Genomic DNA, 25,319 nt, shown 5'->3' with positions numbered 1-25,319 from the left:
ATACTAATCATATGCATATACTATATTCCTGGCACGAGTAGCAGGACGCTGAAATGTTGCACGATTTTTAAACAGAATGTTCGAAAAAGTAGGGGGTAGGCTTAACAGGTTTTAATCGGTTGACCTCTAGTATATACACAGCTGTGACGATATCTGACGAGAATTCTCTTGGGAGATAATATGGTCGGCATTTGATTGTAAGGAATGCTAAGTCGAGTGAACAGAGGACTTGAGTTCTTGTATGTTGTTATGGTTACACCATGAGTCATTAATCATGAAGCATACACCCCCGCCCTTCTTCCCAGAGAGAGGTTTATTTCTGTCAGCGCGAAGCATGAAGAATATTACATTCTCTGATGTCTTTCTGGAAGGCAACCCTTGCCCTAATTTCATCCACCCTGTTGTCTAGATACTGGACATTGGCGAGTAGTATACTCGGAAGCGGTGGGAGGTGTGCACGCCTTCGAAGCCTGACCAGGTGGCTGCTTCGTCTGCGGCGACGTTGTTTTGGGTCGGCCTCTGGATTTAGATCCAATGTCCTGGTTGGTGGACCGAACAAAGGATCCACTTCTGGAAAAACGTATTCCTGGTCGTAATGTTGGTAAGTTGACGTCGCTCTTATATCCAATAGTTCTTCCCAGCTGTATGTAATAAGACTTAAGATTTTCTGGGCTAACAATGTAAGAAATAACAATTTATTTATTTATAATAGTGCATAGTTTCCTAAGGACTCGAAGCGAGGCGACCATATCTGTCGGCACCATCACCAATGAGACGGGTGGTGATCACTTGATTGACAGTGTCGTGGTCCAATGACCACCTATCGTTTTGAAACACAGTTAGCTAGATACTCATGAAAAGCCAAGCTCATTGGCTATGTGATCGCCATTTGTATGACAAACGGCTGTTATGCTGGATCTCTGCGTAACACGGTTCATTCCCAATTTGGAGGATTTAAAAAACATATTTTTTTTTAAAAATAAATTAAAAAAATCGGCAGGACGTTTACGTTACACAGCGGTTCACTGCCTAATATAAACTTCTCAAAACTGAAAAAGTACAACATGGCTAAATCGAAGTCTTGGATGAAATTGCAGAAATTGACCGGGAGAGTGACACAGAACAAATACATTAGGCGTTTGGATTCCAGCGCTCAACAAAGATTTTTGGAAGGAAAACATAATTATATTAAAGTAAGTCAAACATGTTTTTGCTCTTCATGCTAATGCAGTTACAGTATGTTGGCTATGACATTTTTATTTTTGTGGTCCTTCTGTAGCTCAGTTGGTAGAGCATGGCGCTTGTAACGCCAGGGTAGTGGGTTCGATTCCCGGGACCACCCATACGTAGAATGTATGCACACATGACTGTAAGTCGCTTTGGATAAAAGCGTCTGCTAAATGGCATATATTATTATTATATTATTATTTATTTAATTAGGCAAGTCAGTTAAGAACAAATTCTTATTTACAATGACGGCCTACCAAAAGGCCTCTTCCGGGGGTGGGGGCCTGGGATTAAAATAAATAAATATAAGACAAAACACATATCACAATAAGAGAGACAACACTACATAAAGAGAAACCTAAGACAACAACATAGCAAGGCAGGAACACATGACATCAGAACATGGTAGCAGCACAAAACATGGTACAAACATTATTGGGTACAGTCAACAGCACAAAGGTCAAGAAGGTAGACAACACAATACATCACGCAAAGCAGCCACAACTGTCAATAAGAATGTCCATGTTTGAGTCTTTGAATGAAGAGATTGAGATAAAACTGTCCAGTTTGAGTGTTTGTTGCAGCTCATTCCAGCGAACTGAAGAGACAAGCGACCCAGGGATGTGTGTGCTTTGGGAACCTTCATCAGAATGTGACTGGCAGAACAGGTGTTGCATGTGAAGAATAAGGGCTGCAGTAGATATCTCAGATAGGGGGGAGTGAGGTTTAAGAGGGTTTTATAAATAAGCATCAACCAGTGGATCTTGCGATGGGAATACAGAGATGACCAGTTTACAGAGGAGTATAGAGTGCAGTGATGTGTCCTATAAGGAGCATTGGTGGCAAATCTGATGGCCGAATGGTAAAGGACATCTAGCTGCTCGAGAGCACCCTTAACTGCCAATCTATAAATTATGTCTCCATAATCTAGCGTGGGTAGGATGGTCATTGGAATCAGGGTTAGCTTGGAAGCTGGGGTGAAAGGGGAGCTATTACGATAGAGGAAAGCAAGTCTATATTTAACTTTAGACTGAAGCTTTGATATGTGCTGAGAGAAGGACAGTGTATCGTCTAGCCATACTCCCAAGTACTTGTACGAGGTGACTACCGCAAGCTCTAAACCCTCAGAGGTAGTAATAACACCTGTGGGAAGAGGGGCATTCTTCTTACCAAACCACATGACCTTTGTTTTGTAGGTGTTCAGAACAAGGTTAAGGGTAGAGAAAGATTGTTGGACACTAAGAAAGCTTTGTTGTAGAGCATTTAACCTTTTGCGTGTAGGGTGCAGGATTTTAGTTTGTGTCTAAAAAAACATACCCATTTGAAACGGCCTATTTCTCAGCCCCAGAAACTAGAACATGCATATAATTGTCAGATTAGGATAAAAAAAACACTTCCAAAACTGTAAAAATATTGTCTGCGAGTATAACAGAACTGATATTGCAGGCGAAAGCCTGAGGAAAATCCAATCAGGAAGTGCCTCTTATTTTGAAACCTCTGTTCCTATGCATGCCTATCCTCCATTTAAAGGGATATCAACCAGATTCCTTTTTCTATGGCTTCCCTAAGGTGTCAGCCTTTAGACATAGTTTCAGGCTTTTACTTTGAAAAAGATGAGCGTGAAGGATCACATTGCGTAAGTGGATAGGTGGGGGCTCTCGGAGTGAGTTTTGCGCAACTGAGTAAAGCGGCCATTGATTCTCCCGCTGTTATTGAAAAAGCTACACACTCGGTTGATATATTATTGAATATATTTTTTAAAAAACTTGAGGATTAATTATAAAAAAACTTTTGACATGTTTCTGTGGACATTATGGATATTATTTGGAATATATGTCTGCGTTGTCGTGACCACTCTTTCCTGTGGATTTCTGAACATAACGCGACAAACAAACTTCGGTATTTTGGGTATAAAAATCATCTTTATGTAACAAAGGGAACATTTGTTGTGTAACTGGGAGTCTCATGAGTGAAAACATCCAAAGAACAAAAGGTAAACGATTTTATTGATTGCTTTTCTGATTTTCGTGACCTAGCTACTTAATGGTTAGTGTACATAATGTTATGCTATCGATAAACTTACACAAACGCTTGGATTGCTTTCGCTGTAAAACATAATTTCAAAATCTGAGACAGGTGGATTAACAAAAGGCTAAGCTGTGTTTTGCAATATTGCACTTGTAATTTCATGAATATGAATCTTTTTTAGTAATATTATTTGACTGTGGCGCTATGCTATTCAGCGGTTGCTGATGACAATTATCCCGGTACCGGGATGGGTGGCGTCAAGCACAAAATCTGGGGAGGGCCAGCTGAGTATAAGACTGTATCATCTGCATATAAATGGATGAGAGAACTTCCTACTGCCTGAGCTATATTGTTGATGTAAATTGAGAAGAGCGTGGAGCATAGGATTGAGCCTTGGGGTACTCCCTTGGTGACAGGCAGTGGCTGAGACAGCAGATTGTCTTACTTTATACACTGCACTCAGAGGGGTAGTTAGCAAACCAGGCCAAAGACCCCTCAAAGACACCAATACTCCTTAGCCGGCCCACAAGAATGTAATGGTCTACCGTATCAAAAGCTTTGGCCAAGTCAATAAAAATAGCAGCACAATATTGCTTAGAATCAAGGGCAATGATGACATCATTCAGGACCACATGATGTGGCTTTTGAGTGTCTTATTGCCTATTGGTCCACATATTATAGTGATTGTGTTCCTCATACTCTATATACTATAAAATGTGTATAGATAGTACCCATAAAAAGTCTGGACACACCAACTCATTCAAGGGTTTTTCTTTTTTTGTACTATTTTCTACATTGTAGAATAAGACATCACATCTATGAAATGATTCCATATATGGAATGACACTCATAGGACATCATGTTACACAATACATGCATGTTTTGTTTGATGAAGTTCATATTTATATAAAGAAATCGGAGTTTACATTGGCGTATTAGATTCACTAGTTCCAAAAATATCAAGTGATTTTCCACTGTCGTTCTGCCCCTGAACAGGCAGTTAACCCACTGTTCCTAGGCAGTCATTGAAAATAAGAATTTGTAATTAACTGACTTACCTAGTTAAATAAAGATAAAATAAAAATAAAATAAATAACGTGATGAAATGTCCAAAAGTTCCATAACAGTCAAACAATGTACTGAATCAATGTGTTTACATACATCAATGTATGAATCAACGTTGTTTACATACATCTTGAATAACGTTCCAACCGGAGAATTAGAATGACTTCAGATGACCGGTGGGACGCAGGTCCTTCCCCTGTGAACGCGCATGGTGAAAGAATGGTCAACTTGTGGCACTGGTGACTATTTCCTGTCTCATTCGACTCCCCTTCACATTAGTCATCAGACAACGTTCTATTGACATCTAGTGGAAGGCGTAGGAAATGAAAACTCATCCATATCTCGCTGTAATTTCAATGAGAGCTTGGTTGAAAATCTTCCATCCCCAGAAAAAATACAAACAGGAAGTGGAATTTCTCAGGTTTTTACCTGCAATATGAGTTCTGTTATACTCAGACAGACATAATTCAAACAGCTTTAGAAACATCGGAGTATTTTCTATCCAATACTAATAATAATAATATGCATATATTAGCGACTGAGGAGCTGGCCATTTACAATGGGCACCTTTTCATCCAAGCTACTCAATACTGTCCCTGCAGCCATAAAAAAATAAGACATTAAGGTCAGTCAATACGGAACACTTCAAGAACTTTGATAGTTTCTTCAAGTGCAGTCGCAAAAGCCATCAAGTGCTACGATGAAACTGGCTCTCATGAGGACCGACACAGGAAAGGTAACAGACATCTCAAAATTAACTATTCAGAGGAGACTGCGTGAAGACCTTCATGGTCAAATTGCTCCAAAGAAGCCACTACTAAAGGACACCAATAAGAAAAAGAGACTTGCTTGGGACAAGATACACGAGCAATGGACATTAGACCGGAGTAAATATGTCCTTTGGTTTGATGAGTCCAAATTTGAGATTTTTGGTTCCAACATTGTCTTTGTGAGATGCAGAGTAGGCGAACGGATGATCTCTGCATGTGCGGTTCCCACCGTGAAGCATGGAGAAGGAGCGATGGTGTGGGGGTGCTTTGCTGGTGACACTATCAGTGAATTATTTTGAATTCAAGGCACACTTAATTAACTTGGAACTACCCATCCCGGATCCGGGAGAATCGTCATCAACTACACTAATTAGCATAGCGCAACGGTCAAAAAATATTACTAGAAATTATTCATATTCATGAAATCACAAGTGAAATATAGTGAAACACAGCTGCTTCACAGCCTTTTGTTAATCACCCTGTCATCTCAGATTTTGAAATGATGCTTTACAGCCAAAGCAAGATAAGCGTTTGTGTAAGTTTATCGACAGCCTAGCATAGCATTATGTCCAGCTAGCAGCAGGAAGCTTGGTCACGAAAATCAGAAAAGCAATCAAATTAACCGTTTACCTTTGATGATCTTCGGATGTTTTCACTGACGAGACTCCCAGTTAGACAGCAAATATTCCTTTTGTTCCATAAAGATTATTTTTATACCCAAAATACCTCCTTTTGTTGGTCACGTTATGTTGCGAAATCCACCGGAAATTGCGGTCACGACAACGCCGGAAAAAAAATCCTAATTATGTCCATAATATCGACAGAAATATGGCAAATGTTTTTTTTATAATCAATCCTCAAGGTGTTTTTCAAATATCTATTCGATAATATATCAACCACTGCACTGAGGCTAGGAAATACTGTCACTATGGATAAATCCACAATAATTGGAGAATTTCGAGAAGCTTTTTTCTATGGCTGGCCTTACTTTCCACCTGGCTACCCCTACCCTGGTCAACAGCCCTTCGCTCCCCACAGCAACTCGCCTAAACCTCCCCCACTTCTCCTTCACCCAAATCCAGATAGCTGATGTTCTGAAAGATCTGCAAAATCTGGACCCCTACAAATCAGTTGGGCTAGACAACCTGGACCCTCTCGTTCTAAAATGATCTGCCGAAATTGTTGCAACCCCTATTACTAGCCTGTTCAACCTCTTTCGTACCGTCTGAGATTCCCATAGATTGGAAGGCTGAAGCAGTCATCCGCCTCTTCAAAAGGGGGATACACTCTAGACTCATAATGCTACAGACCTATATCTATTCTACCCTGCCTTTCCAAGGTCTTTGAAAGCCAAGTTAACAAACAGATTATCGACCATTTCGAATCTCACCGTACCTTCTCCGCTGGTTTCAGAGCTGGTCATGGGTGCACCTCAGCCACGCTCAAGGTCCTAAACGATATCATAACCACCATCGATAAGAGACATTACTGTGCAACCGTATTCATCGACCTGGCTAAGGCTTCGACTTTGTCAATCATCACATTCTTATTGGCAGACTCAACAGCCTTGGTTTCTCAAATGATTGCCTCGCTTGGTTCACCAACTACTTCTCCGGTAGAGTTCAGTGTGTCAAATCGGAGGGCCTGTTGTCCAGACCTCTGGCAGTCTCTATGGGGGTGCCACAGGGTCTTCACTATTATTCTACAATGTAGAAAATAGTACAAATAAATAAAAAGCCTTGAATGAGTAGCTGTGTCCAAACTCTTGACTGGTACTGTATGTGTATTTGATGTATTGATGCAGGGTTCACCCCATGCTAAAGTAAAGGTTAAATAATGTAAGTAATAGTAAACTTGAGTTCTGAATTTTTTTTAAATCCTCAAAAGTGGTAGAGAGTCAGGTGACCTTTGGAGCAAACTCCATAGAGACAACATTCAAGTCATCCATCCCCCACGCATTCAAATATAGGAACTGGTTACTCCAGTCTGACCCCTCTGCCATCTCTGGCTCCACCCCCACCCGGTCATCTAGAGGTGTGAAGGTTAGTACCTTTTATGGGTGTGTAAACTTACACAAAAGCTATGGTAATAAAAAATGTATGTTCTCTATAGTTACGTACTTGAAAATGTATCAATTGACCAAGTCGGCCACTTGGGTACATTTGGACAAACTCGTAAGCGACACCCGGGAGACGTCATACATAATATTTAGTATCTCTCTCATTCTTGAATGTATCAGTCTGAAACTTTTCACACACACTGTTTCCATGTTGTGGACAACTTCTAAATGATCACCAGCTTCCTATCTCAATGTTTGGCCTTTCTTTTGCATTTCAAAAGGTGATGCAACAAAAATAAGAAACGCATGTTTCAAAAAATATTTTACCAGATCTAATGTGTTATTCTCCTACATTAATTTCACATCTCCAAACTTCAAAGTGTTTCCTTTCAAATAGTATCAAGAATATGCATATCCTTGGATAAGGTCCTGAGCTACAGGCAGTTAGAGTTGGGTGTCATTTTAGGCAGAAATTGAGATGAAGAGTCCAATCCTTATGAGGTTTTTAACTGCATTTCACGGTAAAGTCTACACATTCAACCCATGTGACAAATGCAATTTGATGGATTTTATTTGAATTTGAGCTGGGAGTCAAGATAGGCACCTGGCTATGAACTCAGAGTTCACCAGTCACCAACTTTAACGTTATTCAGAAACAAAGACTTGCCGCGGGACAGGAGTCTGGGAGAACAACCTCTCACAAAAGACTTCACTCAACACATAGCCGGGAGGCAGGAAACGTAGCGAAGAGAAGGACAGGAAAAATAAAGTAAGTCTTCCCCCTCATCCCCGGTTTGTGTCACTCTTTGTTTGAACCATGCCAGGCTGCAGCCTTTCTCAGCAGAGAGACTACTTAAGGGCCATGAAGAATAATTATTGTAGGAAGTGTAGTCCCCACGTCAGAGGAAGCAGCCCCCTCTGGCCACCTATGCTGACAAGGCCACTGTCCTGCCTGCCTCTCAGGGCCAACTTCCTGTGACAGGATGCAAGTCGAGAACATAGGCTACACACAACAAACCCCTTGTATGATTAGCCTATTGGGCCCTGAGTTTTTATAGGTCAGTGCCCATTGGTCAGAAATCCTGGACCCAACTACAGCCTAAACATGATTGATGGCAGGTGTTATTCCTCACCCTGTGACCTGAGCAGGATAAACTCCAGAACCACATGTATAAAGTATTTCATAGATGGTGTGTCCCATCATTTACAAGTTATGCTTCAACAAGGCTTCTTCAATGTCCTATTTTCATAAACAACCCAAGGCAGACACCAAGTGGGCTACAATGCATTTAGTGAGAAGGAAAAAAATACAGTTCTCATGAGTGTCACTGAATGAAGGCCATCAAGTCTTTTAAAATGTGTATTATCCAAGCCCATACTGAAATTGACTACAGCCAGTGACAATCTACTCCCAGTGCTTCATTCATAAAATGTAATGGGCAGTAAGCCTAATTCAGATTGATTTATATTCCCTATTTAATAACCATTGATATGGTCTTGATTAATATAATTTGACTAACACTGAAACCATTCCAATAGCTACTATAAAACATGGACTCACAAAACCAATTACTGGAGTTGAAAGGCTGCGCAACACTGGATGATTAGAGGTAAAGCAATAACATCTACATGATATGTCAGCCTCTCGCACATGTGGACAGACACACACCATTAAAATAATATCACTCATCCCAGAGCTATCATAATGACATAGTAGTGGCCTACATAGAGTAAACCACCAGACCAATCATACTAAAACACTTAAGGATTTAATCACATGGGCCATACATCTCTCCCTGGTGTTTTCATCCTGGAGGGACATTGATAAATGGAACACTGAACTTGCCTAAGGCCAATGGAGGTGCTATCAGTCTTCGTCAGTCAGTCAGTCACACACACACTTTTGAGAGTCAGAATTCTAGGAAGCCATCTAAATACTTGTATCTTCGATGGCACTGACTGAAGGAAGCAGGAAAGCAACATTCTCCAGGAGAGAGAAACTCTGAAGAAAGATCCAGGAATGGGTAAAGCATGGTACAAATCAGTAAGAGTTTAAGATTAATGTCTGGCATGAATATAAAAAACACACCCCTGAGCACTCGCCCCTGCAGCTCCCCAACTGGCGTGTGCTCAGTGCCTGATAATAACACAGCCTACCGGCTAGACAGAATAATCCTATTGGGACAGGCAACACTACAGAGGAAGAGAGGGCTCCCAACAATAGAGACAACACACAGGCTCAGGCAAGGTAACCCCACCAAAAAGGGATGCGGCTGGGCCCACATAATCTACCATGCTGGGGAGCCATCCAGACCTGGGGGCACAGAGGAATGGAGGGCGTAACAGACAAGCCCCTGACTACGATCCCTTTGTTGAGAGAGCCTTCAGTAAACACATTTTCATACACACACACAAACACTCTAGTTGTAGTGCAGCATTCATGCCTTGATCCATTTTAGGGAGCAGACAGACACCTTGAATTCCTTGCTCAGTTTCTGGCACCACACTTCATAGTTGCATAAGCCCAAAATGTTATGTTGTTTTCTGTAAAGCTAAACATCACAGAATGCACACTGATATGGGTGTACTGTGGACCACCTCTGATATGCATGATGAGTGGCCTCATTGGCATGAACCAAGCAGTTTGGCTGAAATAATTTATTGCAATGTCTTATCCTTGCCCCATTGGGAACTATGAGTTTGAGGATGTCAACTTTCCTATTTAGAAAAAAATGTGATGTTTGAGGGATGTCAAACATGTGCATTTTCCTTTAAAATGTGTTTCTTCTTTCTAACCCTAGATGGCTCTCACCATGTGCACGTATTTGTTCATTTGGGTCATTTAAATTTCCTGTCCTCGACTTTAACATTACACTCCTTTTTGGTCCATTTCTCACTGATGAGACGAACATTGCCCAACAGCAAAATAATGTCACTATAATTCAGGCTACTTCCTCTACTGGCAAAGAGTAGACAGCAAAACTCATTATTTCGCCAATTGTTTATTGCCCCCCCCCCCCCCCCAAACCACCGAAAGTCAACCTTCTCTGAAAAAGGGTAATCAGGATAATCTGACATCGTCGCGCCAGAACTACAGCTGGTGAAGGTTCAGGGTGGCTGCCAACTCGACAAGCACTAGTTACTGACAACAGAGCAACTAACAGTAGTTATGCTTGATTGAAAGTTTCTGACAAAGCTTCATCTATGGCTAATAAAGTACAATTGGCTAACAAACCAACTGTCCAACTCTTAATCAAAGACTATGAAATAGCTAGCAATCTCATTACTCCGATGTCAACTACCGAATCGTCGTTTGTAGGCATACAAGAAACTGGCTGGGGTTAAGGGTAAGAGTAACCGAGTTGGACCTCCGCGGAGATCCGTTCGCTCACACTGGGTGCTCGCGCTGCGCTGTCTTGATTGAACCACAGACTGACATCGCAATACAACTTCACGTACTTATGTAATTTTCGTACATGTAATTAAGGAATATGTCGGCTCCTTACCTGCCATGAAACCAGTCCTTACAAATGTCGCATTCAATCATAAACCGGCTAACATCATACGACTGCTGGCAGACACAATACAGCGAGGCTGCCGCCATCTTCATAGTGTCCCCAAACAACGCAGGCAGAAAGTTGGGCGGGGACTATGTCCACCACACACGGAAAAAGCCGAATGCGAAACGATAAATTACGAAAACGTTTCAGAAGACAAAAAAATAACCACTCAGTCTAAAACGTCATGTGTTTATGACAATCAGTCATCTATAATAATACTATTAAACCCAAATTACGAATGCAACACCATAATGTCGGATGTATACACGTGCATGCACTTTATATGTTGTCCTAAACTTTAAGAAAGTATTTTGTTTGCTTCATAGTGTAACATGCCAGAGCTATTGGCCCCAGGTGCTCCAAATTGTAAATTAAAGGTAGACTCATCGATAAGACATAGATGCAGGACGTAAACAGCATAATGGGTCAATTTCGGTCTTGGTCCCCTGGCTACCACTCGTTAACAGGGTGAAGCGAACCCATACACATGTACAGATACTGTGTAAGGGCGAAGTCTTGTATGGCGCGCATGAATGGGCACGTTCCTATGCCCAGGCGTTGCTGACGCCTGACAGATCTTACAAAGCCTGGATAGGTATTTTACATATCAGCTAACCACGTAATATGCTATAGCAACATGTCAGTCGATTACACAGTTTATGATGTGGCACGCAACCATTGGTTGATGCACGCAAAGTCTGAGCAGGGGAACACAACCAATATCTGTGGTGTTGCTTGTAGCAACATCATTTCGCTGAGTATACCTTTAATGGCATGGTAGACCTATTCAGATCTATTCAGTCTTGAGATCACCTCAGCAACGGGATGATATGGGGGCCATGACAAGATTCACTACATATACAAAAGTATGTGGACACCTATTCAAATGAGTGATTCAGCTATTTCAGCCACACCCATTGCTGACAGGTGTATAAAATCGAGCACACAGCCATGTACTCTCCATAGACGAACATTAGCAGTAGAATGGCCTTACTGAAGAGCTCAGTGACTTTCAACGTGGCACCGTCATAGGATTCCAACAAGTCAGTTCGTCAAATTTCTGCCCTACTCGAGCTGCCGCAGTCAACTGTAAGTGCTGTTATTGTGAAGTGGAAACGTATAGGAGCAACAATGGCTCAGTCACAAAATCGTTGGCCACACAAGCTCACAGAATGGAACCACTGAGTGCTGAAGCCCCGTAGCAAGTCCATTTTGTTTTGTCTGCCCTCGGTTGCAACACTCACTATCAAGTTCCAAACTGCCTCTGGAAGCAGTGTCAGCACAAGAACTGTTTGTCAGGAGCTTCATGAAATGGGTTTACATGGCAGAGCATGTAGTTGCTCTGTTGTGTCACATTAGATCACCATGTGCAATGACAAACATCAGCTGGAGTGGTGTAAAGCTTTCCACCATTGGACTCTAAGTAGTGGAAATAGTGATGATTCACTCTTCACCATCTGTCACTCTGACAGTACAGTAAAAAAAAAAACAATTTTTTAAAAATGCCTTATAACATTAACAATAACGAGGCTATATACAGGGGGTACAGGTACAGATTCAATGTGCGAGTGCACCAGTTAGTCGATATAATTGAGGTAATATGTACATGTAGGTAGAGTTATTAAAGTGACTATGCATAGAGAATAACATAATTTGCCAGTCTGACGGACAAAAAGTTTGGTGGGGGGGGAATAATGGTTTGGGGCTGTTTTTCATGGTTTGTCGAGATCGGTGTGGAAGAACTTAACTGGCGTACACAGAGCCCTGACCTCTACCCCATCTAACACCTTTGGGATGAACTGGAACACTGACTGTGAGCCAGGCCTAATCGCCTAACAGCAGTGCCCGACCTCAGTAATGCTCTTGTGGCTGAATGGAAGCATATCCTTGCAGCAATGTTCCAACATCTAGTGGAAAGCCTTCCCGGAAACAACTCCATATTAATGCCCATGATTTTGGAATGAGATGTTTGACAAGCAAGTGTCCACATACATTTGGTAATGTAGTTTATGTGATGTAATACCAATTTTCAGGGACCTGGCTCATGAGCACTGGCTCAGGAGCACTACTTCTGAACTACTGGCTAAAAAGTATACAAAAGTACCAGAGAATCTCTTTAATCAAATGTTCTGCCAAATGGCAGCCCCACCAACTGCTGAGGATGGGGCTAGAGAAATGTAATAGAGGGGTTCAGGGGTGCAATGAATGATCCATGGCTTTTCACTTTGAAGTTACAATATACAATGTTTTACATTGTTTGTAAAAACACATCTTAGTCTAGGTTATGAGGGTAAAATATGTATTATTTTATTTAAATAACCATTGAGCAACAGCTAATATATTTGCACATACATATATTTTACCTTTATTTAACTAGGCAAATCAGTTAAGGACAACTTCCTATCTTCAATGACGGCCTAGGAACAGTGGGTTAACTGCCTTGTTCGTTCGGGATGAAATTTTGCAACCTTTCGGTTACCAGTCCAACGCTCTAACCACTAGGCTAACTGCCGCCCCAAATTAGGCCACAATATTGCAGATTGCTTTAAAGATATGGCTATGGCAGGATACAACTAATGTACATATAAAGCAGGTCGTTATATTAGCATTCCTTTATTATGTTTGATTTATTTAAACTTTATTTAACTACGCATGTAATTTAAGAACACATTCTTACCTACAATGACACCTAGCAAAAGGCCTCCTGCGAGACGGTGTCTGGGTTTAAAAATAAAAATACATGATTCAAAATATAGGACAAAACACACATTACTACAAGCGAGACAACACAACACTACATATAAGGAGATACCTAAAGACAACAACATAGCATGGTAGGAGCACAAAAAAACAGGGTACAAACATTATTGGGCACAGACAACAGCACAAGGGGCAAGAAGGTAAAGACAACAGTACATCACGCAAAAGCATCCACAACTGTCAGTAAGAGTGTACATGATTGCGTCTTTGAATGAAGAGACTGAGCTGAAACTGTCCAGTGTGAGTGTTTGTTGCAGCTCGTTCCAGTCGCTAGCTGCAGCGAACTGAAAAGATGAGCGACCCAGGAATGTGTTTGCTTTCGGGACCTTTAACAGAATGTGACTGTCAGAACACGTGTTGCATGTGGAGGATAAGGGCTGCAGTAGATATCTCAGATAGGGGGCGTTAGGTTGCAATATTGGGATGCACAACTATTTGTAAGTGGATTTAGGCTATATTTATAAACCATTAACGGTATCCCACTATACTGTTCTTCAATTTTGGGTAAAGACCACCACCTAGCGTAATTTTGATGAAACAGTTTAGGCTATAGTAATTCTCCGACAGTGACGGAGTTGGGGCGTTGCCTTTATATTACGGGGACCAATCGGAGATCTGGCAGAAACTTTGTAAACAAGTCTTGCACGTTGTGTGAAAAACAATTTATTTTATCATTACAAAAGAGATTTATCGTTGGAAACAACGCAGGACTTGAAGACTTCACTAAGGTAAGACTAAGGGAAAACGAGGGTATATTTTGTCACAAAACATTTTTCTACAAAATATATATCTTTCTACATCAATCGTAGGCTGATAGTAATAACGTTTGGCTGTTGATGGATTGAGCTCGAGCGCAAGTACAATTTTTGGCAGACATCCGGTGAGAGTTAACAAATTCCGTGAACAGCATAAATTACTCAATTAATGTCCCCTTTTTCACTATTGTAACACAAAAAAAAACATGTTTTCAGTAGCTTTGGGATACAACATCGGGAGCACAGACTCTCGATGTTGTGTCCCAAAGCTACATTTTCAGCTGTGATTGTTCTTCAATAACAACCAACCACAAAACTGTCGCGATAATCGCCAGCCCATTGTTGCGCAAATCTGTAGTTCTCCCGCTGCTGGAGGGAAGAGGCTACGCAAGATTCTGCATCTCGCTGCTTTGTTACGACTGTCAAATGTGTGGCTGTACAGTAGGTGTCCGCTACAGCTGTGGCTCACACAAGTCCATTGCTGCTCATCAGCCACGGCGCTTTTTGTAACAATATAAAAGTTACTTTACCATTAATCCAATGCAGCGTTAAATGCTTTTCGAAATTGAGAAAGTTTGTGGGTCTGTTCCAGATGTGTTCAGATTGTGTGAACCAGCCTGCATAGTCCAAATGATGCGCGTGACAATAGAGCTGGTGTAATGCTCCTGAACAAGGCAGTTAACCTACTGCCGTCATTGTAAATAACAATTTATTCTTAACTTACTTTATTAAATAAATAAAAAAGATGGACTTGAACATCTGAGTCTTACTTGAATGGAGTCTTACTTGAATGGAGTCTTGCTTGAATGGAGACTGACTTAGGCTACTTGGATGTGTCTATTTCCCTAATATATTTCTTGATGGAATTCATAGTTAACAAATGGAAGGAACAATAGGGAGGCTATTAGTAGTGCTTCAGGTTTGGTTCAATTATTAAAAAATAATCATGATTTTCAATTATTTTTTTCAACAATAAATGCACTATGTTGAATGTTGTAATGACAGAATAAAACAATTAATAAAAGGCCCATTATGGTAGTGACTGCCCATGACAGCTTATCATTTATTAATGATCAGTTATTCATATTACTTTAAGAAAATATTTCAGTTGATATGTATATTACATTTGTTTTATTTGATGACTTTATTATGCTGTCTGACAAAATCACTATTTTAGTAGTTTTTCAAAGTAAATAAGGCATACTTTTATGACTGCTGAATACCAGCTATCACTCACTTAGGTCATGTATTTTCAGGTAGAGATACCTTGCGAAGAAACTGCTATATGTATGTCTCCCCTCCTGATCAAGCATTCTTCTCTCTTACATAGCAGGCTTAAAAGAAACACAGACCAGACAAGTTACCATGCAATAGATTATGGTAATTCTAGTTAATTACCAAGTTTTCTGCTCAAACTATGTAGAACATTTGCAAGTTAGAAACCTCAACTGACAAGTTGAATCAGGCGTGCTAGATGTGGAATAGTCAAAACACATGGAACAGCTGGGGGTCCCAGAGGAGAGATTTGTACAACAACTCCACAGTTCAAAGATGTAAAATACCAAAGGAAAACTTGGTGTGATTTTCTACTTCAAGTTATTAGTTCAGAACAGAAAAGCTCTAGTAGGTAATTGTTCTTCCTGTCGTTACTCTGCTACAGACACCAGTGGGGAGTTGGGAAGATGTAGAAGCCATCTTAGGTCTGGGGCTAGAACAAAGGATGTGGGCACAGCCTTCATTGTACAACGTGACGTCTGTAGGCACTGTACATATTCGGTACGCCACATCTAGTGAAGGACGGGGGATTTTGGGGGGAGGGCTAAAGCTTCCTGTCAGAAGGGCTCAGGATTGGAACACTTTGTCTTCTGGCAGGGAGGGAGAGGTCTGTGTGTAGGCCTAGTTATTTATAGTTATATAGTAGTGTCTATCTTGCAGGAGACTTATTTTTACTATTTTCTACACTGTAGAATAATAGTGAACAAATAAAAACTATGAAATAACACATATGAAATCCTGTAGTAACCAAAAAATCAAAATATATTTTATATTTGAGATTCTTCAAAGTAGCCACCCTTTGCCATGATGACAGCTTTGCACACTCTTGGCAATCTCTCAACCAGCTTCATGAAGAATGCTTTTCCAAAAGTCCTGAAGGAGTTTGCACATACAGTTGAAGTCGGAAGTTTATATGCACTTAGATTGGAGTCATTAAAACTAGTTTTTCAACCACTCCACAAATGTCTTGTTAACAAACTATAGTTTTGGCAAGTGAGTTAGGATATCTACCTTGTGCATGACACAAGTGATTTTTCCAACAGTTGTTTATAGGCAATTGTTTCAAATATAATTCACTCTATCACAATTCCAGTGGGTCAGAAGTTTACATACACTAAGTTGACTGTGCCTTTAAACAGCTTGGAAAATTCCAGAAAATTATGTCATGGCTTTTGAAGCTTCTGATGGGCAAATTGACATCGTTTGAGTCAATTGGAGGTGTACCTGTGGATGTATTTCAAGGCCTACCTTCATACTCAGTGCCTCTTTGCTTGACATCATGGGAAAATCTAAAGAAATCAGCCTGGACTTCAGAAAAATAATAGTAGACCTCCACAAGTCTGGCTCATCCTTGGGAACAATTTCCAAACACCTGAAGGTACCACGTTCATCTGTACAAAGAATATTACGCAAGCATAAACACCATGGGACCACGCAGCTGTTATACCGCTCAGGAAGGAGACGCGTTCTGTCTCCTAGAGATGAACGTACTTTGGTGTGAAAAGTGCAAATCAATCCCAGAACAACAGCAGAGGGCCTTGTGAAGATGCTGGAGGAAGCCACTGTTCCAAAACCGACATAAAAAAGCCAGACTACGGTTTGCAACTGCACATGGGGACAAAGATTGTACTTTTTGGAGAAATTTTCCTCTGATGAAACAAATGATGAAACAAAAATAGAACTGTTTGGCTATAATGACCATCGTTATGTTTGGATGAAAAAGGGGGAGGCTTGCAAGCCGAAGAACACCATCCCAACCGTGAAACACGGGGTGGCAGCATCATGTTGTGTGGGTACTTTGCTGCAGGAGAGACTGGTGCACGTCACAAAATCGATGGCTTCATGAGGATGGGAAATTATGTCGATATATTGAAGCAACATCTCAAGACATCAGTCAGGAAGTTAAAGATTGGTCGCAAATGGTTCTTCCAAATGGACAATGACCCCAAGCGTACTTCCAAAGTTGTGGCAAAATTGCTTACGAACAACACAGTCAAGGTATTGGAGCGGGCATCACAAAGCCCTGACCTCAATCCCATAGAACATTTGTGAGCAGAACTGAGAAAGCGTGTGCGAGCAAGGAGGCCTACAAACCTGACTCTGTTACACCAGCTCTGTCAGGAGGAATGGGACAGAACTCACCCAACTTATTGTGGGAAGCTTGTGGAAGGCTACCCGAAACGTTTGACCCAAGTTAAACAATTTAAAGGCAATGCTACCAAATACTAATTGAGTGTATGTAAACTTCTGATCCACTGGGAATGTGACGAAAGCAATAAAAGCTGAAAGAAATTATTCTCTCTACTATTATTCTGACATTTCACATCCTAAAAATAAATTGGTGATCCTAACTGACTTAAGACAGGGAATTTTTACTAGGATTAAATGTCAGGAATTGTGAAAAACTGAGTTTAAATATATTTGGCTACGGTACACTTCGGACTTCAACTGTATATCTGAGTACTTGTTGGCTGCTTTTCCTTCACTCTGCAGTCCAACTTATCCCAAACCATCTCAATTTGGTCAAGGTCGGGTGATTTTGGAGGCCAAGTCATCTGATCGACTACATCACTATGCTTCTTGGTCAATTATCCCTGAAACAGCCTGGAGGTGTGTTGGGTCATTGTCCTGTTGAAAAACAGATGATTGTCCCACTAAGCGCAAACCAGATGGGATGGCGTATCGCTGCAGAATGCTGTGGTAGCCATGCTGGTTAAGTGTGCCTTGAATTCTAAATAAATCACTGACAGTGTCACCAGCAAAGCACCATCACGCCGCCTCCTCCATGCTTCACGGAAGGAACCTCACATGCAGAGATAATCCGTTCACCTTCTCTGCATCTCACAAAGACACGGAGGTTGGAACCAAAAACTCAAATTTGGACCCATCAGACCAAAGGACAGATCTAAAGTCAATTGTTCATGTTTCCTGGCCCAAGCAAGTCTCTTCTTCTTATTGGTGTCCTTAAGTAATGGTTTCTTTGCAGCAATTCAACCATGAAGGCCTGATTCACGCAGTCTCCTCTGAACAGTTAATGTTGTTATGTGTCTGTTTCTTTAACTCTGTGAAGCATTTATTTGGGCTGCGTTTCTGAGGCTGGTAACTCTAAAAGTTATCCTTTGCAGCAGAGGTAACTCTGGGTCTTCCATTCCTGTGGTGGTCCTCATGAGAGCCAGTTTCATCATAGCGCTTGACGGTTTTGTGACTGCACTTGAAGAAACATTCATAGTTTTTAAAATGTTCCGCATTGACTGACCATGTCTGAAAATAATGATGGACTGTCATTTCTCTTATTTGAGCCGTGGACTTGGTATTTTACCATAATATGGACTTGACATTTTACCAAATAGGACTATCTTCTGTATATCACCCCTACCCTGTCACAACAGAACTGATTGTCTCAAACACATTAAGAAGGAAATAAATTCTACAAATTAACTTTTTAACTCTGCCTTGTTGGCCTCTGTATTTAGCGACTGCAAGAGCAGAAAGAGTCTCTTAACAACAAGGAACTTTGGTCCCAATGAGGACCCAGCCGAGAAGAGATCAACATCCGACGAGCTTCTCCTTCACGTCTCTATGGATTAAAATGACAATTTTTTACAAGGCACACCTGTTAATTGAAATATATTCCAGGTGACAACCTCATGAAGCTGTTTGAGAGAATGCTAAGAGTGTGCAAAGCTGTCATCAAGGCAAAGGGTGGCTACTTGTAAGAATCTCTAATATAAAATATATTTGAATTTGTTTAACACTTTTTTTGGTAACTACGTGATTCCATATGTATGATTTAATAGTTTTGATTAAATACCCTTGAATAAGTAGTTTTAAGTACTTTTGACGGGTACTTTTGACTGGTGTCCCCTGTAGAATTACAGTTGAGGTTGGGAGTTTACATACACCTTAGCCAAATATATTTAAACTCAGTTTTTCACAATTCCTGACATTTAATCCTAGTAAAAAGTCCCTGTCTTAGGTCAGTTAGGATCACCACTTTATTTTTAGAATGTGAAATGTCAGAATAATAGTAGAGAGAATGATTTGTTTCAGCTTTTATTTCTTTCATCACATTCCCAGTGGATCAGAAGTTTACATACACTCAATTAGTATTTGGTAGCATTGCCTTTAAATTGTTTAACTTGGGTCAAACTTTTCAGGTAGCCTTCCACAAGCTTCCCACAATAAGTTGGGTGAATTTTCACCCATTCCTCCTGACAGAGCTGGTGTCACTAAGTCAGGTTTGTAGGCCTCCTTGCTCGCACACGCTTTTTCAGTTCTGCCCACAAATTTTCTATGGGATTGAGGTCAGGGCTTTGTGATGGGCACTCCAATACCTTGACTTTGTTGTCCTTTAGCTATTTTGCCACAACTTTGGACATTGTTCTTCTGGAAGACCCAATTTTGATCAAGCTTTAACTTCCCGACTGATGTCTTGAGATGTTGCTTCATTATATTCACGTAATTTTCCTCCCTCATGATGCCGTCTATTTTATGAAGTGCACCAGTCCCTCCTGCAGCAAAACACCCCCACAACATGATGCTGCCACACCCGTGCTTCACGGTTGGGATAGGTGTTCTTCAGCTTGCAAGCCTCCCCCTTTTTCCTCCAAAAATACTGATGGTCGTTATGGCCAAACAGTTCTATATTTGTATCATCAGACCAGAGTACAGTTCTCCATAAAGTACAATCTTTGTCCCCATGTGCAGTTGCAAACCGTAGTCTGGCTTTCTTATGGCGGTTTTGGAGCAGTAGCTTCTTCCTTGCTGAGCGGCCTTTCAGGTTATGTCGATATAGTACTCATTTCACTGTGGATATAGACACTTTTGTACCCATTTCCTCCAGCATCTTCACAAGGTCCTTTGCTGTTGTTCTGGGATTGATTTGCACTTTTCACACCAAAGAACGTTCATCTCTAGGAGACAGAACGCGTCTCCGTCCTGAGCAGTATGCCGGCTGCGTGTTGCCATGGTGTTTATACTTGCTTACTATTGTTTGTACAGTTGAATGTGGTACCTTCTGACATTTGGCAATTGCTCCCAAGGATGAGCCATACTTGTGGAGGTCTACAATGTTTTTTCTGAGGTCTTGGCTGATTTCTTTTGATTTTCCCATGATGTCAAGCAATGAGGCACTGAGTTTGAATGTAGGCCTTGAAAAACATCAACAAGTACACCTCCAATTGACTCAAATGATGTCAATTAGCCTATCCAAAGCTTCTAAAGCCATGACATCATTTTCTGGAATTTTCCAAGCTGTTTAAAGGCACAGTCAAATTAGTGTATGTAAACTTCTGACCCAATGGAATTGTGATACAGTGAAATAATCTGTCTGTAAACAATTGTTGGAAAAATTACTTGTGTCATGCACAAAGTAGATGTCCTAACCGACTTGCCAAAACTATAGTTTGTTAACAAGAAATTTGTGAAATTGTTGAAAAACAAGTTTACAAACAAGTGTTTGTAAACTTCCGACTTCAACTATATATTAGAGCCAGAATACAGTGAGAGGTGTGTCTGAGATTCTAGTATATACAGTAGATTATATCAAATTTGAATGGATGCGAACACATATTTTGCAGATGTATTTGAAGATGCAGTGATATACTTATGTTTCTAGCAGTGCGGTATTCTGAGGACCAGCGGGGGCTGGGGACATGACGTGTCCCTGCCTGGCCCTTTTCACAACTGTCTTGGTGTGTTTGGACAATAATAGTTTGTTGGTGATGTGGACACCAAGGAAGTTGAAGCTCTCAACCTGCTCCACTACAGCCCATCGATGAGAATACACTAACAATACAAAACAATACCCACAAATCCCCAAAATAATAAAAAATCATCTGAACAAGCAATGTCAGTCTGGAATATATATACACTACCATTCAAAAGTTTGAGGTAACTTAGAAATGTCCTTGTTTTTGAAAGAAAAGCACATTTTATTTGTCCATTAAAATAACATCAAATTGATCAGAAATACAGTGTAGACATTGTTAATGTTGTAAATGACTACTGTAGCTGGAAACTGCATATTTTCTATGGAATATCTACATAGGCGTACAGAGGCCCATTAACAGCAACCATCACTCCTGTGTTCCAATGGTACATTGTGTTAGCTAATCCAAGTTTATCAGTTCAAAAAGGTTAATTGATCATTAGAAAATCATTTTGCAATTATGTTAGCACAGCTGAAAACTGTTGTGATTGAAGAAGCAATAAAACTGGTCTTCTTTAGACTAGTTGAGTATCTGGAGCATCAGCATTGGTTGGTTCGATTACCGGCTCAAAATGGCCAGAAACAAATAACCTTCTTCTGAAATTCGTCAGTCTATTCTTGTTCTGAGAAATGAAGGCTATTGCCAAGAAACTGAAGATCTCATACAACGCTATGTGGAGAATATATTTTTCTATTTTACAATCACCAAAATAATTTCCCTTAGAATGCCTTTGTTATACTTGTTCAGCAGCTCGAACCCAAAAATTATCATTCACAGGAATGTTTTTTCTTTGTGTGAAATCACAACTTTGCAGTGATGCAAACAGAAATGGCATTATCTGGAATCTTTTTTTCAAGAAGGAAATGACACATTTTTTCACTTTCATAAGTCAATGTTGGGCAATTCCATGGTAACAGAATGATGCTGAGACTCAGATCTTCCATTTAAAATGTTTGTCAAACAAAAACCAATGATTACAAAACCAAAGACTACTTTTAACAATCTAAAACCTTTCAAAAACAAATTTACTTGAACAACAGTGCAGATTCAAAGTTTGGTAACAGAGTGACGGTTTGTGCTGTCATTCTGTTACCAAACTCTGCATCTACACAGTTCTTCAAGTAAATGTGTATACATTTTGAAGTGAATAATCTGAGTCTCGTCTGTTATTGTGTAATTGCCCTTCAGATATCAAACTGCTTTAGTAGAAACAGATTGACGTCACCATTTCCTGTCGTATCTCAAATCCCAACAAAGAGATATCACCGCAGTGACACAGAAATAAGTATTCAAACATTAAAGGGTCTTTTATTTTTTTTATACATGTTGTACTTGTGACAGCTTCAAGTTATAATTTGTAACATAGCCTAAAATACTCATATTTTCATTTGTTCAGAGCAATACGCCAGAAAGCTTTTTGACAGGGTACAGTAAGTTGTGAAGTGATCAGTAAATGTTTGTGTGTGTGTGTGGCAGTCATCGCAGCTGCTTTAAGGAGTGGCTCATAGTTTTTTTTCTCTTTCTTGTAAATGCTACTGATGCGTATGTGGTAGTGCTGAGAATTCCCCAATATATATTTGCAAAACTTTCTAAACCTGTTTTTGCTTTGTCATTATGGGGTATTGTGTGTAGATGAGGGGAAAAAATAATTTAATCCAATCTGATTCACGCAGTGTCCTCTGAACAGATGTTGAGATGTGTCTACTTGAACTCTGAAGCATTTATTTGGGCTGCAATTTCTGAGGCTGGTAACTCTATTGAACTTATCCTCTGCAGTAGTGGTAACTCTGGGTCTTCCTTTCCTGTGGCGGTCCAAATAAGAAAAACCTTGGTGTAGGTGTGTCCAAACTTGACCGGTACTGTGTGTGTGTGTGTGTGTGTGTGTGTGTGTGTGTGTGTGTGTGTGTGTGTGTGTGTGTGTGTGTGTGTGTGTGTGTGTGTGTGTGTGTGTGTGTGTGTGTGTGTGTGTGTGTGTGTGTGTGTGTGTGTGTGTGTGTGTGTGTGCACGCACAAGTGTGCCTGTGCATATTGCTGCAGCTCCGTCCAGGCTGTACGTGTGCTATAGGTGGCTGGGGAGCAGATGCTCCTTGGTCTGAATGTGTTTCTTGTGCTCGGCGGTGTGGAGGTGACTGGGTATCAGGACACACTCCTCCTGCTGCTCGCTACATAGCGCAGACATTTTCCATTCTGTCAGAGCGAGCACACTGGCTTCTTCCAAACTGAGCACCACTTCATTGAATGACTTCAGATGTTTAGATGTGTCTACTTGAACTCAGAAGCATTTATTTGGGCTGCAATTTCTGAGGCTGGTAACTCTATTGAACTTATACTCTGCAGTAGTGGTAACTCTGGGTCTTCCTTTCCTGTGGCGGTCCAAATAAGAAAAACCTTGGTGTAGGTGTGTCCAAACTTGACCGGTACTGTGTGTGTGTGTGTGTGTGTGTGTGTGTGTGTGTGTGTGTGTGTGTGTGTGTGTGTGTGTGTGTGTGTGTGTGTGTGTGTGTGTGTGTGTGTGTGTGTGTGTGCGCGTGTGCATGTATATATACATACGACTTCAACTCTCGTATATATATTCTACCAATATATATATATATATATATATATCTCAGTTGAAGTCGGAAGTTTATATGCACTTAGGTTGGAGTCATTAAAACTCGTTTTTCAACCACTCAGCAAATTTCTTGTTAACAAACTATAGTTTTAGCAAGTCGGTTAGGCCATCTACTGTGTGCATGACACAAGTGATTTTTCCAACAATTATTTACAGACAGATTATTTCACTTTTAACTCACTGTATCACAATTCCAGTGGGTCAGAAGTTTACATACACTAAGTTGACTGTGCCTTTAAACAGCTTGGAAAATTCCAGAAAATGATGTCATGGCTTTAGAAGCTTTGGATAGGCTAATTGACATCATTTGAGTCAATTGGAGGTGTGCCTGTGGATGTATTTCAAAGCCTACCTTCAAATTCAGTGCCTCTTTGCTTGACATCATGAGAAAATCTAAAGAAATAAGCCAAGACCTCAGAAAAAACAATTGTAGACCTCCACAAGTCTGATTCATCCGTGGGAGCAATTTCCAAACGCCTGAAGGTACCATGTTCATCTGTACAAAGAATAGTACGCAAGTATAAACACAATGGGACCACGCAGACGTCATACCGCTCAGGAAGGAGACGCAGTCTGTCTTCTAGAGATGAACGTTCTTTGGTGTGAAAAGTGCAAATCAATCCCAGAACAACAGCAAAGGACCTTGTGAAGATGCTGGAGGAAACAGGTACAAACGTATCTATATTCACAGTGAAAAGAGTCCTATATCGACATAACCCGAAAGGCCGCTGAGCAAGGAAGAAGCCACTGCTCCAAAACCGCCATAAGAAAGCCAGACTACGGTTTGCAACTGCACATGGGGACAAAGATCGTACTTTTTGGAGATCTGTACTCTGGTCTGATGAAACAAAATAGACCTGTTTGGCCATAATAACCAGTATGTTTGGAGGAAAAAGGTTTGCAACCCGAAGAACACCATTACAACTATGAAGCTCGGGGGTGGCAGCATCATGTTGTGGGGGTGTTTTGCTGCAGGAGGGACTGGTGCACTTCACAAAAGAGGGCATCATGAGGGAGGACAATTATGTGGATAAATTCAAACAACATCTCAAGACATAAGTCAGGAAGTTAATGCTTGATTGCAAATGGGTCTTCCAAATGGACAATGACCCCGATCATACTTACAAAGTTGTAAGAAAAATAGCTTAACGACAACAAAGTCAAGGTATTGGAGTTACCATCACAAAGCCCTGACCTCAATCCCATAGAATATTTGTGGGCAGAACTGAAAAAGCGTGTGTGAGCAAGGGGGCCTACAAACCTGACTCAGTTATACCAGCTCTGTCAGGAGGAATGGGCCAAAATTCACCCAACTTATTGTGGAAGGTGATTTTCTACCATAATTTGCAAATAAATTCATAAAAAATCCTACAATGTGATTTTCTGGATTTTTTTTCTTCTCATTTTGTCTGTCATAGTTGAAGTGTACCTATGATGAAAATTACAGGCCTCTCTCATATTTTTAAGTGGGAGAACTTCCACAACTGGTGGCTGACTA

The 25,319-nt window shown here is 40.7% G+C and overlaps 2 protein-coding genes across 8 annotated transcripts in view; one reads left to right on the top strand and one right to left on the bottom strand.

Annotated features, from left to right (window-relative positions):
* Positions 1-11,185, bottom strand: part of LOC118395862 (lysine-specific demethylase 7B-like) — a 50,783-nt gene extending 39,598 nt beyond the window's left edge. For 3 of the 6 annotated variants that reach the window (XM_035789845.2, XM_035789846.2, XM_035789847.2), the window contains exon 1: positions 10,656-11,184. In XM_035789845.2, the coding sequence (XP_035645738.1) occupies positions 10,656-10,759 (104 nt within the window). In that variant the 5' untranslated portion in view covers positions 10,760-11,184. Of the gene's footprint in view, positions 1-10,655 lie in introns of all 6 variants that reach the window. The other 3 variants (XM_035789850.2, XM_035789848.2, XM_035789849.2) reach the window with 3 other exon arrangements.
* Positions 11,186-14,093: 2,908 nt separating this feature from the next.
* LOC118395861 (G1/S-specific cyclin-D2-like) overlaps positions 14,094-25,319 on the top strand; it is a 282,011-nt gene continuing 270,785 nt past the window's right edge. Inside the window, exon 1 of one of the 2 annotated variants that reach the window (XM_035789843.2) lies at positions 14,094-14,197. The gene's annotated coding sequence lies outside the window, so the exon portion shown is untranslated. The remainder of the gene's footprint in view (positions 14,198-25,319) is intronic. The other variant, XM_052466070.1, reaches the window with a different exon arrangement.

Source organism: Oncorhynchus keta, chromosome 17, assembly GCF_023373465.1.
Source record: "Oncorhynchus keta strain PuntledgeMale-10-30-2019 chromosome 17, Oket_V2, whole genome shotgun sequence".
Taxonomy (NCBI): Eukaryota; Metazoa; Chordata; class Actinopteri; order Salmoniformes; family Salmonidae; genus Oncorhynchus; species Oncorhynchus keta.
The sequence above is the reverse complement of the archived record's forward strand: the minus strand, read 5'-3'. Positions and strand labels throughout refer to the sequence as shown.